Source organism: Sapajus apella, unplaced genomic scaffold (assembly GCF_009761245.1).
Source record: "Sapajus apella isolate SASKATOON/1434 unplaced genomic scaffold, GSC_monkey_1.0 scaffold21, whole genome shotgun sequence".
NCBI classification, from domain to species: domain Eukaryota; kingdom Metazoa; phylum Chordata; class Mammalia; order Primates; family Cebidae; genus Sapajus; species Sapajus apella.
The window spans coordinates 28,015,793-28,034,081 of NW_022436961.1; the positions used below are offsets into that span (position 1 = coordinate 28,015,793).

At 42.8% G+C, this 18,289-nt stretch overlaps 2 protein-coding genes across 4 annotated transcripts in view; one reads left to right on the forward strand and one right to left on the reverse strand.

Annotated features, from left to right (window-relative positions):
* The window catches only part of KCTD9 (potassium channel tetramerization domain containing 9), a 30,027-nt gene extending 27,883 nt beyond the window's left edge, over nt 1-2,144 (reverse strand). Inside the window, exon 1 of the mRNA XM_032288562.1 lies at nt 1,880-2,144. Within this exon, the coding sequence (XP_032144453.1) occupies nt 1,880-1,927 (48 nt within the window). The 5' untranslated portion in view covers nt 1,928-2,144. The remainder of the gene's footprint in view (nt 1-1,879) is intronic.
* A 558-nt stretch (nt 2,145-2,702) lies between these two features.
* The window catches only part of CDCA2 (cell division cycle associated 2), a 48,726-nt gene continuing 33,139 nt past the window's right edge, over nt 2,703-18,289 (forward strand). The window contains exons 1-7 of one of the 3 annotated variants that reach the window (XM_032288561.1): nt 2,703-3,118; nt 3,841-3,901; nt 3,986-4,156; nt 6,242-6,399; nt 10,739-10,889; nt 12,772-12,968; nt 14,629-14,713. In XM_032288561.1, coding sequence (XP_032144452.1) covers nt 3,841-3,901; nt 3,986-4,156; nt 6,242-6,399; nt 10,739-10,889; nt 12,772-12,968; nt 14,629-14,713 — 823 coding nt within the window. In that variant the 5' untranslated portion in view covers nt 2,703-3,118. Of the gene's footprint in view, nt 3,119-3,840; nt 3,902-3,985; nt 4,162-6,241; nt 6,400-10,738; nt 10,890-12,771; nt 12,969-14,628; nt 14,714-18,289 lie in introns of all 3 variants that reach the window. The other 2 variants (XM_032288559.1, XM_032288560.1) reach the window with 2 other exon arrangements.

Below are 18,289 nucleotides of genomic sequence, written 5' to 3' on the forward strand. Positions count from 1 at the left end.
TTGAGTAGCACTTTTCCCCAGCATGTTCTTAATGAACATTCATGTTATGATCATGCCAATCCAATTAGTCACTTTATATATAAAAATGCAAGCTCTTTTTTCAAATAAGAGTAATTATAAAATTTTTTAATCAACTGAAAGGAGTGAAAACGCTGTCAAGATTGGCTTAGAATATGTTGTCAGTTGAGTAGTGAAGATCACTGCTTTGTTTCTTTTTAATCGAGTACTCTCCAGTTTGGAGTTTTATGAGTGTTGTAACATCAACAAATTTATATTTAATTATTTGAGATGCATTTTCCCCAATCTTCTGAGATTCTCTAGCAGAATATTGTTAAAGTAAATAAAATTTAGATCTAAGAATCTAATGTAGTCAAAAGTAAATAGCTTAAAAAAAAATTCCTGTGAACAACAATATGGAAAGACCAACCCAGTTAATTTTTGACATCCAAATTCAGTGGATTTGGGAGAGATTTAGAGCATAAATATTTATGACTGAGTCTAAATACCTGTCTTCCATGGGTAACAGCAGATACATTGCATTAAAAAGGTCAATCGGAATTTTGTTTTTGAGAAATATTACTAGTTTTGGATACACTAAATCTTTCTTACATTCTTAGAGTAACAACATAAGTTTTAGATAGTAGTAGCTAACTACAGGTTTAGAAAAAGTCAATAGCGATCATAAATGTAAACTTTGTGAAACATATTTTTGAGGTAGCATTCATAACTCAAGAACTCAAATTTATACCAACTCTGTTTTTACATGAGTATTAAATCTCTAAGACCAGAAGAACATATAATTATAGTCAACAAACCACACTCTGATTCGAATTTTCAGAGAATGTTTACACTGAAGAATAATTGGAAAGCCATTTTTAATACCACTAGACAATTTCACTGCTTAAAAATTTACAATGTTTCCCCTATGTGCAGGCAGCAGAGTATTTCGGCAACTAACACAGCGAGGCCCATTTACCTTTACCTTAGACTCGTAAAGGCTGAGTTACTTCTGGGTATCATTTAGCCACGCAATAAATGTCTGCCTTGAACAGTCAAAATTTCCCAAAGTAGCAGAACAACTTTGATGGGTGGGGCAAGAGGCTGGGAAGGAAGAGAATTCGTTTTGGCTGGCTCCAGCGCTGGAAGAACATTTAGCACCACACCCTCCGCAAAGGCCTAACACAGCAAAGGCGACTGTCAAATCGATCCCTTTTGGGTCTGCTGTCCCCGTCCTCTAAGGAATCAAAATAAGGCAAAATAATAAAACGTGTACATAGAAGTTTGGCGGCGGCGGGGCTCGGGGGCTTGAGGCATCTCAGAGAGGAGGGCAAAAATCAACAAGAAAATGACCCCGTTTTTAAAATCCTGTCTTCGACCTCGGATGGGAGAAGATTTTGTTTATCCACGAGCAGTTTACTTCTGTCTCCCTGACCCATCTCCACAGGCTCTGGTGCTCGCCGCCACTTTCTGAGCAGATCATTACTCAGCACCGGAGCCGGCGAGTCTCCTGCGTCTGGAGCGGGGTCTCGGGGAGAGGCGGGAAGAGGCGCGACCGCCCGGGCGCGCAGGTGACCGCGGCCCTCCCCGCGCCCCCGTCCCCGCACCCCCTGCACCGCGCATCCGGGAGCTCCCGAGCCCCCGGCCCGACCCGCGCCGGCCCCGGGGCAGCTGAGGCGCTGAAGGGCGGGCTCGGGCACCAGGGTCCCGAGGGTCAGGAGGAGGCCGCGGGGATCCCGCGCTGTCCCCGGGCGACCCCAGCCCGCGCACGCCCACCTCCCAGCCCCTCTGCCCAACTTCACCGCTGCCCCGCCAGCCGGGTCCGCACCGGCCGCCCTCGCCCCGACCCCTAGCCCGCCGCAACCTCTCACGCCCCCGTTACCTTTCCGTTCTTGGGGCTGCCGTTCAGGAACAGGGTCACCCGCCTCATCGCGCTGCCCCCGCTGGGTCCTGAGTGAGCCGCCACCCTCCCACCTAGTCCTCCTCCCACCTTTTTCTCTTCCCGCCCTTCCCCTCCCTCCACCCACTCGGATTCGCCTCCCTTCGCCACCTTCCTGCCCTTGGGGACACACCACACACACGCACTCTGTCCCACACCCAGGGCTCGGCCGGTCCTCCTTCCCACCCCGCCCCTAGGCTCCTCAGCCTGCCTGGGGCCCTTCCCCCACCTCTCCGAGACTGACACTCAGCCGCACCAACCAACTCGCGTTACCGGCCAGGGCCCAGCCAACCAGCAACCAGCATCGGGAGGGCTCTGGCTAACCGAGCCGGGACGGAGGGAGGGAAGAGACACTGAAGGCTAGTAGATGGGAAGGAGCATCAGCCAATCAGAGCGACTCCTGGAGCCGGACGGCGGCTTCCAACGTTACTGAGCAGGCGCACACGCAAGTCTAGGTAGCGCTCATCTGCATGCAGAGGCGGGGTCTACGGTAAGGAGGTGGAGCTCTAAAAGGGACCCACGCACCAGTCAGCCCCTCCTCCCGCGCTAGCCCCGCCCACAAGCTCACCCAGAGAGGAAACGGCTGCAGTAGGGACGGACTGATTGGGTAAGAGCCAGCTCGTCGCCCTGTTAGGATTGGTCAAATGAGTCTTTTCGAAGTTTGCAGCATCCAATCGAAAGCTGGGAGGCGGAGTTAAAGAGCTAAAAGAAGCGTTACTCCGCGAGACACTCCCGATAAGTAGTTCCCACGGTCACAGGTCAGTAGCGGGTGTCTGTGGTCAGAGGGTTGACTGCAGCTCGCGGTGGCTCCTCTCCGAGCCCAGGAAGCCACTCCAGTGCAGAGGGAGACGCCTGGGAGCGCTTGGAGTTTACGCGGACAGGAGGAGGGGGCGGTGGCGGAGTGATCCGTAGATTAAGGCCGGGACCGAGGGGCGGGGTTGGGGATTTGAATCGGGCGGCGGGCAGAGGCGGCGACGGCGCGGGCTGCGAGTCCGGGTGGGCCTCCAGGACCCCGGGCTCCAGGCTCGGAGAGCGGCTCCCGACTGCGGGTGCTTTGCCAGGAAAACTATTCCAAACCGAGGAGCCGGGGTGTGGAAGGAGCGGCCAGCGCGACGCTCGCCTGCCACGGGGCTGTGGGAGTAAGCCTAGCTGCCTGGCGGGCCTCCAGGTGCGGCGTGAGAGGTAGGATTGCAGCCTTGCTCAATCTGTTACTCCGCGGCGTTTCTCGGGAGTTTGTTCGGCTTACCCTGCAGCGCAGTGTTAGTGGTCCTCTCAGGAGCTCCTCTGGGTGACGAGGGGTGCATCCGGACCTGCTGAGCGATAATTTCCGGAAATGTACAGAGCTGCGTCTTGAGCGGAGTACCCTGATGATTCAGGTCTTCCCTACGGTTAAAAAACCGAGGCTGGGGTCTGTTTTGGTGTATCCTGAACAGCAGTTTCCTCCATTTCTTTATATTTAATTTGGCTTTAAAAGTACGCGCTTAGAGTAGAAGGATGGTTACGAGGCTGGGAAGGATAGTGGGGATGGTTAACAGGTACAAAAACAGAATGAATAAGATCTAGTATTTGCTGGCACAACGGGGTGATGGTCTGTAACAATTGTGCATTTAAAAATTAACTGAAAGTATAATTGGGTTGTTTGTAACACAGAGTATAAATGTTTGAGATGATGGCTACCTCATTTACTTTCATGAGATTATTACGCATTGCGTACCTGTATCAAAATATTTCACGTACGCCGTAAATACCCACAGAAACTAGAAAATGACACCTGTGACATGTGTTTCTATGCCAGTATGGACTGTATTACAATTCAGTCTTGAATGAGTTTCGTGATCGAATCACATTCATTTTGCTGGTGGGGTTATTTTTCATTTTTCTTCTTGTTTTTCTTCACCTCTTAGATGGATGCCAATTCAAAAGGCAAGCCCCCTGAAACCGAGGAGTCTGCAGTGAATAGTGCTGGTATGTGATGATCTGCTGCCTCCTTGTGAATTTGAAGATTTAGATAGAGTTGTCCTCACCCCGACAGTATGTTGTCTGTTTCAGGAAACACCTCTTTCATTTTGGGACCTGGGAATATTGTGACTCCTCAGAAGCATGGCGACTTACCTTCTAATCCTTGCACACCAGATACTTTTAAATCGCCTTTGAACTTTTCCACAGTAACTGTAGAGCAATTGGGAATTACACCTGAAAGCTTTGTCAGGAATTCTGCAGGTAAGGGAAATTGTCATTCTATTGTAATACTTTTGAAGTTTATAGCTTTAATATAACTCAGCTTTTTTTTTTTTGGCCTATGTGTACTGCTATATTATTTTAGGTATCTAAATTTCCTACTCTGCAAACTTGCTTCTTCAGGGAGACTTCTGTGCACATGCATGGCTCATTTAGCATAGCAGGGATCACAGAATTGCAAGGCACCCAGCATGATGACAATGTTCCAAAGTCAGTCGTGCTTGATGCCAATACTAGAAAAAAATGTGCGTGTGAGTCACTTTTTGACCTGACACATGGGATACAAGAGGGTGTATGATATGAATAGTAATAATGCATTTTATTTTCATGTATGGCAAAAATAACAATGTTTAAGAGCAATTAAGAAAATATAATATTGAAAGATTAGTGTATGCCTTCTTCAAAAATCATGAACAGGGCTGGGCACAGTGGCTCACATCTGTAATTCCAGTCCTTTGGGAGGCTGAGGCAGGTGAATCACCTGAGGTGGGGAGTTAAGAGGCCAGCCTGACCAACATGGAGAAACCCCATCTCTCCTAAACAGAATTAGCCGGCTGTGGCGCAGACCTGTAATCCCAGCTGCTCAAGAGGCCGAGGCTGGAGAATTGCTTGAACCGGGGAGGCGGAGGTTGGGGTGAGCAAAGATTGTGCCATTGCCCTCCAGCCTGGGCAACAGGAGAAAAAGTCAGTCTCAAAAAAAAAAAAAAATCACAAACACAAGATTGACTCCTGCTAATCTCCTTCAAGGGGTAGAAATGAAGTTTACCTGTGAAGTTTGACTTAAATGGAAAAGAAGGAAATACTATGAGAATGGAATTGTGTTAGAGAATAGCATTTAGAATTGGAGAATAATGGAAGACTTGAACATCACAGGGCACTAGACCAGGTAATACGTGGATAAGACAAGACGAAAGTGGCAAGCCACCCTCACTTTCCTTCTCAAGAACATCACTCTTAGACCTTTAAAAAGCTGGATTAATTTTGTGTGCTTAGGCATATGTCCAAAATTCAGGGCAGTGCTGATGTTAGGTGTCTATAAGAAACAATCATCTTGAAGAATTAAGAACTTGAGACTGCATGTGCCTGGGTGGAGAACTTACCTTCAGTTGTTGGAGATAAAACCGTCTTATTTAGAAAAAGAAAAATACTGAGGCAAAAGCCATCACCCATGTCTCTGTAGGAAATATGGAACAACAATGAAAACTTAATTAAAATGTGTTCATGTATTTAACATCTTTTTCTTTTTTTTTTTTTTTTTTTTTAAAAAAAGACAGTCTCACTTTGTCAGGCAGGCTGGAGTGCAGTGGTACAGTGGCCCAATCTCCACTCACTCCAACCTCCGCCTCCCTGGTTCAAACAATTCTTCTGCCTCAGCCTCCTGAGTACTTGGAATTACAGGCATGCGCTAATTTTTGTATTTTTAGTAGAGACGGTTTCACCATGTTGGTCAGGCTGTTCTCGAACCCCTGACCTCGTGATCTCCCCACGTTGGCCTTCCAAAATCAGCAACGTTTTTTTTTTTTTTTTTTTTTTTTTTTGAGACGGAGTTTCGCTCTTGTTACCCAGGCTGGAGTGCAATGGCGCGATCTCGGCTCACCGCAACCTCCGCCTCCTGGGTTCAGGCAATTCTCCTGCCTCAGCCTCCTGAATAGCTGGGATTACAGGCACGCGCCACCATGCCCAGCTAATTTTTTGTATTTTTAGTAGAGACGGGGTTTCACCATGTTGACCAGGATGGTCTCGATCTCTTGACCTCGTGATCCACCCGCCTCAGCCTCCCAAAGTGCTGGGATTACAGGCTTGAGCCACCGCGCCCGGCCCAAAATCAGCAACTTTTAATAACTGTTCTATGTACCAGGCACTGTTCTAGGAGCATAGACTAAGTCAGCAGACAAAGATTCCTCTTCCACTGTTTGTGTATGAATGACTGTGCCAGTGACATTCTACTGAGTTTTCCGTAGCACGTTTATCATGTTTTCTCTCTCAGGCTGGTACATCATGAGTATTGGATGTGATTACTGATGATTGTCTGGTTTTGTTCAAATTTATAAGAGAGTTTCATTACAGGAAAATCATCATCATCCTACCTTAAAAAATCCAGACGACGTTCTGCAGTTGGGGCTCGGGGCTCTCCTGAAACAAACCATCTGATTCGTTTCATCGCTCGTCAGCAAAATATGAAGAATTCTAGGAAATCTCCTTTGGCACAAGATTGTCCTTCCCCGGTACGATTTTCTTCTCAGTTCTGTCGGGAATTCTCTTATGAAGCTTCCATGCATTCTTTATACCTCCCCGTGCATCTGATCTGTTTCAGATCTGAAGAGATATTTTCTCTGTGTCTTAGAGAATATGCCGTTAGTGGCCAAGCATGATGACTCACGCCTGTAATCAGAATACTCTGGGAAAATGAGGTGGATGGATTACTTGAGGTTAGGAGTTCCAGACCAGCCTGGGCAACATGGTGAAATCCTGTCTCTATTAAAAACATGAAAATCAGCCAGGCTTGGTGGCAGGTGCCTGTAATCCTAGCTACTCCAGAGGCTGAGGGACGAGAATTGCTTGATCCTGGGAGGCAAAGGTTACACTGAGCTGAGATTGTGCCGCTGCACTCCAGTCTGGGAGACAGAGTGAGATTGTCTCAAAAAAAAAAAAAAAAAAAAAAAAAAGAAAAAGAATATGCAGTTATCATAAATGATGATCTCAACCATAGATGATTTTTCTTTTTTTTTGTTTTAGAGACAGGATCTCAGTTGCCCAGGCTGGAATGCAGTGGTGCTCATAGTTCACTGCAGCAGTGAGCTCCTGGGCTCAATGAATCCTCCCACCTTAGCCTTCCAAGTAGCTGGAACTTTAGGCATGTGCCACTGCAAAGCACTCATTAAAATTTTTTTTTTTTTTTTTTTTTAAGAGATGGGGCCTCACTATGTTACCCAGGCTGGTTTTGAACTCCTGACCTTAAGCAATCCCTATCCAAGTGCCAGGGTTACAAGTGTGTGCCACAGTGCCCAACCCAAACATGGGCATTTTAATAATTATGAGACCCTCAATAGAAACAGCTTTCTAGGGGAGCTTTCTATTTTATTTTGCAATTTTTTTTTTCTAGTTCAGTTCTAATTTTCTATGAGGTGAGATACTACTACCTTTTTAAGTAAGTTTCTAATTTTTTCATGACTACTGTGTGTTGACATATAGGGTTAAGGGTCTCCTGGGAAAAAATGTATTTGGGACAACCTTGTGGAAAGGAGCAGATTATTTATCTGCTGATGGGGATGTATTTAGTATTTTTTCAAATTTTTATTAAAATAGTACATGCCCCTAAAAAGTCAAATACAGTCACGTACTGCATAATGACATTTTGCTCAATGATAGACCGAATATACAATGGTGGTCTCATAAGATTATAATGGAGCTGGAAAATTCCTGTGGCCTGGTGATGTAGCTAACATTACAGTGTGAAGCAACGCTTTACTCGTGTTTGTGGCGATGCTGGTACAGTTTGTTCTGCAGTGCTGCCTGTTGTATAAAAATCTAGCACAAAAAATTATCTACAATACATAATACTTGATAGTGTTAATGAATGACTGTGTTCCTGGTTTATGTATTTTCTCTAGACTTTTTATTATTAATTTAAAGTGGATTCTTTCTACTGATTTTTTTTTTTTTAAAGGACCTTAATGTAGTATATGTGTTGTGTTGGCAGCAGCATCATGCATCTTTCCCTGATCCATTGGGTATCCCATAGAGCAGTGAAGGAGAGGTATTCAGAGTAGATATCAAATCACTCACCCTGCTGCTCAAAACCTTCCTGTGGCTTCCTGCAATTCCTTGAATTAAACCCACGCGCCTTCCTGATGGCACCTTACTCCCACTCTGGTCTTTTCTCCCCATCTCCTTCCACTCACAGGGCATGCTGGCCTTTCTGTCCCATCCTGTCTCCACTTGGGGCCTTGCCTCTTGTTTGCCTTGTTCTTGGAGAATCTCCCTCTCCTGCGACATCTTTCCTTAGACCACCTTCTCATTGTTTTGGTGTCAACTCAGATTTTACTAAAGCTGGAGGACTGTCCTGGTTGTAGCTAAACCAGCACTCCTAGGAACTCGGCCACGTTACGGTTTTATCTTCTCAATATCACCTCTTGTACCTGTAACTACATTTATATGTTTTCACAATTTCACTCTAGACAGTGATTTCCCTGGCTGGTTACAGTGGCTCACTCACTTGTAATCCCAGCACTTTGAGAAGCAAAGGAGGGAGGATTGTTTGAATACAGGAGTTTGAGACTGGCCTGGACAACATGACAAAACTCTGTCTCTACAAAAAAAAATTTTTTCATTAGCTAGGTGTGGTGGCATATGCCTGTAGTCTAAGCTACTTGAGAGGCTGAAGTTTGAGGATCGTTTGAGCCCAAGACATCGAGGCTACAGTGAGCTGTGTTCGTGCCATTGCACTCCAGCCTGGCTGATAGAAAGACCTTGACACAAATAAAAATAATTTTCCCTTGATCCTGAGCTTCTCAAACAGTTTGTGGGGCATGGAAGGAAAGTTGTTGACTGACCAACACAATTGCTAAGACAAAAACATGAAAAAAACAGTACCTTTGGAATGTTTCATTTGCTTCGTATGTAAACATTGTTCTCCTTCTCCAGTAGAAAATAGAGAAAACCCAAGTTTGACTAGAGAAACTTAAAATTTGTTTTCAGCAGCACTTCAAAGTGCTGCATGTTCCTAGGATATTAAACCTGCCCCTACTGTGTTCAAATATGAGTACAAAAGAAGCATGTTCAAAGTAAATTATATGAATTTGAGATCATCTTTTTCCTATCGTTCTTAAAGATGAGTTCACCACAAGCCTTTTATGAATATTATGTGCTGTGTATGTTGTAAAGGCTTATGTCCTCAAGCATGTTTCCGTGTAAAGTGTTCTCTTATTGTATGGTAGACAACTCACTTTATGAGTATATTTCACTGAGAAGAGAATGAAATGTGTGAACAGATTGCCATCAAACATGGCTTCACAACATTAACTGCTTTTTCTGCCTGTGATATCTTTCCTTTTTTTTCCTGAGACCAAGCCTTGCTTTGTTGCCCAGGCTGGAGTGCGGTGGCATGATCTTGGCTCACTGCAACCTTCATCTCCCAGGTTCAGGCGAGTCTCCCACCCTAGCCTCCCGTGTAGCTGGGATTATAGGCATGTTCCACCATACCCGGTTAATTTTTGTATTTTTAGTAGAGACAGGGTTTCACCATGTTGGCCAGGCTGGTCTCAAACTCCTGACCTCAAGTGATCCTCCCACCTCGGCCTCCCAAAGTGCTGGGATTACAAGTGTGAGCCACTGCACCCAGCCTACTCTGTGTGATATCTTAAAGGGAGGTAATATTTACTTCACTTTTGCCCATTGGTATAATTTTTTTAAATTGCCACAAACTTCTTATCAGTGGAAATACTAGTGGTCCAAGTAATTTAAAAAATCTAAATAGAGAACTTCATTTGTAATTTATTTTTTATGTAAAGAGAACTCTTAGTTTTCATATTACTTGCCTTTATCTGGCACTTCTAAATCCCTACTAGTATAAATTTTATTCTATCAGTTTTTGGCTGGATCCCTGTTAACTGGGCTTCCAGAGAAATTGTGTGTTTATGCCATCTAACTTTGTGTTTTAAGAGAATGACTGGCTTTCAGCCCTGAGAAGTAAACATCCTCCAGGTCCTATACAATGAGGAAAATTAGCTGGGAAGAGCCCAAAAAAGAGAGCAGTGCAAGTGTGGTATCTGAGCATGTGTGGAACTTGTGTGTCTTGTTCTGGCCCCTGGGCTGGAGGGCGTCTGTAGACAGGTGCTGAGTAGAAACATCTTGGAGTGAAGGAGGTATGCTGAGACTTACCTGTGACACAGGAACCATGCTGATGGCTTCCTATGGATACATCCAGCACAATACTTGGTAAAAATTGCAAATAAACAGGTTCCTCCTGTCTCTTCTTCCTTGCACCATCTCAGAGCGCAGTGGTTTTTTGGTGCCCTCCATATAATCTTAGGCTGGCCTCTCAACACTTTATGCTGAACTTAACTTTATTCAAACTGAAAATGTGCAATTCCAGGGTGAGGAGGCTCTGCCACACTAACTCCTTACCTCTGATCTTCAGAAAGTGTATGTATACTGTATTTAATTTTGGATTCAATGGGTATAGGCCTAGAATATAGGAAGTATGAATTGAGGCTTGATGCGGTAGCTCATGCCTGTAATCCCAGCACTTTGGGAGGCCGAGGCGGGCGGATCATTTGAGGTCAGGAGTTTGAAACCAGACTGGCCAACATGGTGAAACCCTATCTCTACTAAAAATATAAAAATTAGCTGGGCGTGGTGGCATGTACTGGTAGTCCCAGCTTCTTGGGAGGCTGAGACAGGAGAATCTCTTGAAGCCAGCAGCAGAGGTTGCAGTTAGCCAACATCATGCCACCGCACTCCAGCCTGGCGACAGAGTGAGACTCTGTTTCAAAAAAAAAAAAAAAGAAAAAAATAAGTATGGATTGATTTATAATACCCCTTATATTTTTTGTACTTTCACAGGGCAGCCCTGCGCTGTATCGAAATGTTAACTCTTTAAGAGAAAGAATATCTGCCTTCCAGTCAGCTTTTCACTCCATAAAGGAAAATGAGAAAATGAATAGCTGTCCGGAATTCTCAGAGGCAGGAAGAGTGTCCGAGGTGACAGACTTGAGTGAGTAGAAATGATTCATTCAGTTTTCACTTCTATATTTGTAAAGACAAGCTTCTGAGATTTGAAATGATTTAGTGTGAAACTAATCTTTTCAGAACACAGGTATACTTATAAAACAAGGCTAACGTTGAAAATTTGGGACATTTCACACAAAAATAAGGATTTCTGGTTTCTCTTGGAAAAAAGCCTGATATCAGACCTTCGTAATCCTGCAGTTCCACATGATTGCAATTAAATTTTAAGTTTTTAAATGTCAGAGCAAATTAGCTAATTTCACCTTTACCATAGAGCTTGTGGCAAACTTGAGTTTACAAACCTTGATTTTTTTTTACAGAACCATTATTAAGCTTGGCAAGCATTTAATAAATGAAATAAATTTGTGTAAATTTTATGTGAGTACCAAACACCCAACCCTGATGTTAAATACAAATATATCCAGTCTGCTAATCTGCTATATTCTTTAACTCTTAGATTGTAATAATTCATTTGGTTGTGTTTTCAGTCTTTTTTTTTTTTTTTTCCAATCACAAAGCATTTCAGACACCAGAATGTGACAAAATCTTGGTCTTACTGTAATCATTATAACCATTTCTCTGGTACTTTACATGCTAAGATTTTAAATGATTTTGTTTTGAATTCTTGAACTATCTTCAGGTGCATTTCAACACCACCCATGTGCATTGCTCTGTTAGCCCAAGACAAGTCTCATTCATCTAGAGTGCGTGATCCATTCAGTGTTCCCATTTAGATTTGTACTTTGTGACTCACTTGCTTCAGTTTTTTCCTGAGTTTTTAAATTTATTTACATCATTATAATTCTGCACACAATTTAATTCCTTTTTTTAGCTAGAAAAAACTGAGGCACGTTGTGGTGGCCTTTTTCATGAAGTCATACAGAGTGTTAGAACATAACCACATCTTTTAAAATAACAGGTGTCACTGGGCACAGTGGCTCATGCCCGTAACCCTAGCATGATCATAAGGTGGGCAGATCATGAGGTCAGGAGTTCGAGACCAGCCTGACCAACACGGTGAAACGGTATCTCTACTAAAAATACAAAAATTAGCCCGGGAGTGGTGGCACATGCCTGTAATCCAAGCTACTCAGGAGACTGAGGGAGGAGAATCACTTGAGCCTGGAGGCAGATGTTGCAGTGAGCTGAGATTGCACCACTGTACTCCAGCCTGGGCAGCAGAGCGCAACTGCCTGTCAAATAAATAAAATAATGGTTGTCATCATACATTTAAAATGTGAGGTACTGTATTAGACACGCAAAAGTATTTTAGTATATCTTTGCATGTTTTAAGGTCTGAAAAAACTCAGTTCTAGTAATTAAATTTATTAACTTTTCAATAGGCATGTTTCATTCCTTTCAGTTAGATTTTCTTTTTTTTGGTATAAAAAATTGTGCTAGATTTTTCTTTTCATTGATAATTTTGACTCAAGCAGTAGATTTTACTAGACTTAGGCTCTTAGATTGTAAGAAAATTACAATGATGCACAATGGCCAGGCATGGTGGCTCACGCTTGTAATCCCAGCACTTTGGGAGGTTGAGGTGGGTGGCTCACCTGAGGTCATGAGTTGAAGACCAGCCTGACTAACATTGTGAAACCGCATCTGTACTAAAAAATAAAAAATTAGCTGGGCCTGGTGGTGTGAACCTATAATCTCAGCTACTTGGGAGACTGAGGCAGGAGAATCGCTTAAATCCAGGAGGCGGAGTTTGCAGTCAACTGAGATCACACCATTGCACTCCAGCTTGGGCAACAAGAGCGAAACTCCGTCTGACACACATACACATATATGCGTATGTATATATGTGTGTGTTTGTATGAAAACATTTATGCCTGTGTCATTTTGTTTTTGTTTTGTGTTTATAGCCGTAAAGGCAGGTCTTAGCACATGCCAGCAGTCTGGGTTCCCTGCAGTGTTGGCCTCCAAACGTCGGAGAATATCCTGTCAGAGGGACTCTGATGAAAATCTAAGGGATGCTGAAGGAAAAGCAATTGATCTCCAGATACTCAGTATTGATACAGACAGAGGATGTGCAGTTGAAACTTCTGCAGATCTTTCCGAGGTAATTCACTTAACTTTACACATAGGAAAAGGAAGTTTTGGTTTTCTGCGTAGGCAGTTTTAATGCTGTCAGTGCCGTTCTTCAATTTATTACCTCGTTCTGCCCTGTGGTAGCTGGGTGGGTGGTTGGTTTGTGTGTGTGCGTGTGCGTGTGCGTGTGCGTGTGTGTGTGTGTGTGTGTGTTGGTGTGTTTCCCACCTGTTAATTTTATGGTTACCTCGTTTTGCTCTGTGGTAGCTGGGGTTTTAGCGTGTGTGTGTGTGTGTGTGTGTGTGTGTGTGTGTGTGTGTGTTTCCTACTTGTTAATTTTATGGTTACCTCGTTCTGCTCTGTGGTAGCTGGGGTTTTAGAGAGAGAGAGAGAGAGAGAGAGAGTGTGTGTGTGTGTGTGTGTGTGTGTGTGTGTGTGTTTACTACTTGTTAATTTTATGGTTGGTTGTTGGTATTTATCACTTATTAGAAAGAGTTTGGATAGAGATCTCACTTTTGACTACTAACCTTAGGAAGAGAATAAGCCCTGTGGTCTTCTGTGTGTGAGATATTCTATAGGGTAATGCTCCAAGAAGGGAGGAAGTCACAGTCCTGCCCTGAGGCAGTATTTTTTCTCCTGGAGAGCAGGTTATAAGCAGATGGCTTCATTGGATCAGGTGGAGATTGTATGTGGGGTGTACTCCACAGGTCTGGGAGTCTTGCACTTCTTACTGCCCCTTACTGCTTTCCTACTGACTGGAATTCAGGGTGCCATTCAGCAATTGCTCCTTTGCACTGCTCACTTCTTTCAAGTAGCTCTAGGGATTTTTGTGGCTTATAGCTACCTAAACCCTGTCAAGATGATCAAAAGGTGATATTAGGAGAAAAACAATGCTAGTGAAGATCAGGTGACCTTCACGCACCTGTGAACGGGGAGCTGGTCTTTCATGATGGACTTTTCCTGCTTCTCATTCCTCGTTCTGGTTTGACACAGTAGCTTCTCATGTCCTTTGTGAGAGGAGACACCTAACACCATTACAGTTGGAACTCTTTCTGTACCTTCTCTGTCGCCCAGATCCAGTGCTTGTCCTATTCATTGGATGTGGGCTGGCAAAATAAAGGTTTGACAGTTGTTAGAGATTCTTCAGGCTCCAGTGGGTTTCCTTTGTATCTCAGTCACCTGTAGTCTTGGCTCCCTCTGCCTTATTCAGGTTAATGTGAAATCCCTATCTGACAGAAACAATAGTAATTTTTTGTAAGCGAACTTTGGTTAATTGTTTGAACATACATCATGATTCAGACATTATTTCTGAATTAATGTGAATGTGTTTTTTATCTTAGCCTTCAATGTTTTTCATATCTTAGTTATTGATAATGTTTATATAAACTTGTCTTTATTTTGAGAATTTTCTCCAAAGAACTGTAGATACAACTATCTAGGCTTTAGCAACAAAAATAGGTCCTTTAAACGTTCCCTGGGGAATTAAAAGTTTATTTGTGGGATGTTTAGGATGCAATTAGTATGAATACTTCATTGTTAGATTCCTGTATACTTTGAGTTTATGAGATAATGAAGGTGACTGACTGAATACCAAATTTCCAGGTAATCTATAATGTTTACTCAAGTCTTCAAAAAGGCATTAGTAGTACTGTAAGTAATAAAATGTAATACTCTTTCAATGTTTCCTCAAGAAATCATCTAAACTTGGTTCAACACAGTCTGGATTTTTCGTGGAAGACTCTCTTCCCCTTTCAGAGCTCCCAGAGATTTCAAATGGTAAGTATTTAACTTTGTCTTAGTACACAGCCAGTTGCCTGATTCATAGACATTTATGATTAATGTACCTATTCGCTAAAATTTAGGGGAACTGAAAAGTATCCCCTAAAAGCCCCTACTTTTTAGGGGCTCATGGCCCACTAGAAATGCTTCTGAATTCTTGTAATATGAGGGATGTTCTCTTTTTTAAGCTACCATCACTAAGAGTTAGTGAAGTATTTCCAAGCTCATGAAATTTAGTATAAAGAGGTAGGACCTATGAATATATTAACAAGTATTCTTTGTTAGAGAAACACTACTCATAGTATTTTTTTTTCGTTTTTACGCATGTAAAAAGAGTTTTATCAGGATGTAATAATTACTTATTCCTTCTTAAAATCAGTATCCTTGGCCGGGCGCCGTGGCTCAAGCCTGTAATCCCAGCACTGTGGGAGGCCGAGGCGGGTGGATCACGAGGTCAAGAGATCGAGACCATTCTGGTCAACATGGTGAAACCCCGTCTCTACTAAAAATATAAAAAATTAGCTGGGCATGGTGGCGCATGCCTGTAATCCCAGCGACTCAGGAGGCTGGGACAGGAGAATTGCCTGAACCCAGGAGGCGGAGGTTGCGGTGAGCCAAGATCGCGCCGTTGCACTCCAGCCTGGGCAACAAGAGCGAAACTCCGTCTCAAAAAAAAAAAAAAATTCAGTATCCTTGTACTAAGTGAACGTTACTAGCAAGGGTTTAGATTGACTTTTATTCTGTTTGGGTCTTCAAAGTAAAACTCTTATGGGCATATAATTGGATCTTGTGTTTTTTAAAATCCATTTTGATAATTTAATTGGAATATTTAGCCTGTTAACTTTTCAAGTAATTACTTACATGGTTTTATTCACTTCTGTCATTTTATAGTATGTTTTCTATTCCTAATTATTGCTCTGTAACCTTTCATAGTCTGTTGAGATAATACTGTACAATTTCACACAGAAGCTTTGCAAACTCTGCAGATGAATTTCCTCTCCCTGCCAGCCATGGCTTTTATGATCCTTTACAGATACACAGTTACTTCATTATAAGTCCCACAAGATCTTATCATTTTTGCATTAAGCAGTTATATGGGCTTTTCGCTTTTTCCTTTTCTTTAGGCAGTTTCTTACTCTGTCACCCAGGCTGGAGTGCAGTGGCATGATCTCGGCTCACTGCAACCTCCCACTTACAGGTTCAAACGGTTCTCATGTCTCAGTCTCCTGAGTAGCTGGGATTACAGGTGTGCAGGACTATGCCCAGCCAGTTTTTGTGTTTTTAGTAGAAATGGGGTTTTGCCATGTTGGCCAGGCTGGTCTTGAACTCCTGGCCTTAAGCAATGTGCCCTCTTTGGCCTCCCAAAGGGCTGGGATTACAGGTGTGAGCTACCACACCCAACCAAAACAGTTATATGTGCTTTAAACAGGTTAAGAGGAGAAAGAGTCTTTTGTATTTACCCAGACATACCATTTCTTATGTTCTTCATTTTTTCCTAAAGATCTGAGTTTCTCTGTCTTATTTTCCTTCACCCTGAGAAAGAACTTCTTCAGCATTTTTTGTAGTGAGCATCTGCTCTGACTTTTAATTTTAATCATAAGATAAATAGGTGGATGTCAGCCTGTATGGTCCTGCTGCACAGGGCCAGGTTGTGAGTTTGTTACCACGATGGAGTAAGGTGCTCTTGCCTTCAGCACTTTCTTAACAATTCTTTTTCCTTTGCTCTTATGGGACTTTGCTTAGGAGTGACAGATTCTCTCTGACAGTGATTATAGATTGAAGTGTGATGATTAACAGTTGTCATCATACCAAACACCTCACTCTACAATGTGAGGCATTGAAATCACAAGGGTCAGAATTTCATTTCAGCATGCCACGAAGCCCTACTCAGAAATACTGTAATAAGACAGGAAAAATAGATCTACCATAGTAAATGGGGCCTTGATTAAAGGAGGCTGGCATTGATTTCTGTATTTTAAACTGTGTGGTTATTTGGTGGCATTCTCAGCAGTGCAACTTTGGGAAGAAAAAAAAGATGTAAGATGGAATCGAATGTCCCTTGTTAAGAGGGAGCTTGGGAAGGACACCTGCATGATACCTTCCATCTCTCCTTTACCCCCTCTGCTTCCTCTGTTTTACCTTTCTAGCCAGAAATCCAACTCAGTGAATGTCTCTACCCTCTCTGCACCTGCCCCAGAGCTGCTCATATTTGGTATGCTGATAGCCTCAGTTTTTCACCTCAAATGACTCTGTGCTGGTTCTTTTTCGTTTTTGTTTTTTTGAGACAGAGTCTCACCGAGTTGCCCAGGCTGGAGTGCAATGGTGTGATCTCAACTCACTGCAATCTCCGCTTTTTGGGTTCAAGCCATTCTCCTGCCTCAGCTTCCCGAGTAGCTGGGATTACAGGCACCCGCCATCATGCCCGGCTAATTTTTGTATTTTTGTATAGTTGGGGTTTCACCATGTTGGCCAGGCTGATCTTGAGTTACTGACCTCAGGTGATCTGTCTGCCTTGGCCTCCCAAAGTGCTAGGATTACAAGCGTGAGCCACCACTCTCGGCCCATCTGTGTTGTTTCTTAATCAATTCACACACTTTCACACCTTATTTTTCCCTTAAAGTAGCCAGCACTCCTTCCTTTTCTTTTTAAAATTTAGATATGTATAATTTACGTTTTAAACAAATTATTTTATAGTGTATGTGTCATGTAATTTTATTTGGTTAAATTTATTACTATTTTTGAATGATAAACTATAACTATACATTTATGGAGAACAATATGATGTTTTGATGTATTTATACAATGTGGCATGATTAAATCAGGCTCATAATTAACATGTCCCTCACTTCACTTACCTGTCATTTTTTTTATGGTCAGACATTTGAAATTTACTGTCTTCATTATTTTGAAATACATAATATACTAATATTGCCTATAGACCCTCTTTATGCAATAGATCTCAAAACCAATTCTGCTTGTCTATCTGAAACCTTGTATTTCTTGATCAACAGCTCCCCATTTCCTTCCTTCTACCCCCTCCCCCCTTCCCCCCGCAGCAGGCTCTGGGAACCCCTCTTCAACTCTTTCCTTCTATAAATTCAACCTTGTTAGATTCCTCATGTATGTGAGATCACATGGTTTTTGTCTTTTGTTCCTGGCTTATTTCACTTAGCAAAATCTCTTCCAGATTCATCCATGTTGTTGCAAACGAGAGTCTGCCCGCTTTTAAGGTAGAATAGTATTCTGCTGTGTGTATATGCCATGTTTTTTTTATACATTCACCCATTAATGGACACTTTTCATTGATGAGAATGATGTTAGCAACAGGTTTGTTATATATGTCCTTTATTGTGTTGAAGAACTTTTTATTACTAGTCTGAGGATTTTTATCATGATACTGTGTTAAATTTAGTCAAATGCTTTTTCTGCATCTGTTGAGGTGATCATACGGTTTTTGTTTTTCTTTTTTTTTTTTTTTTTAAGAGTGTTTATTAAAATAGGCAGTAATCAGTACATGTGCATCATATAAGCAGTTATTCAAAATTAGCACTTCCAGGAGAGGGGCTACATCTC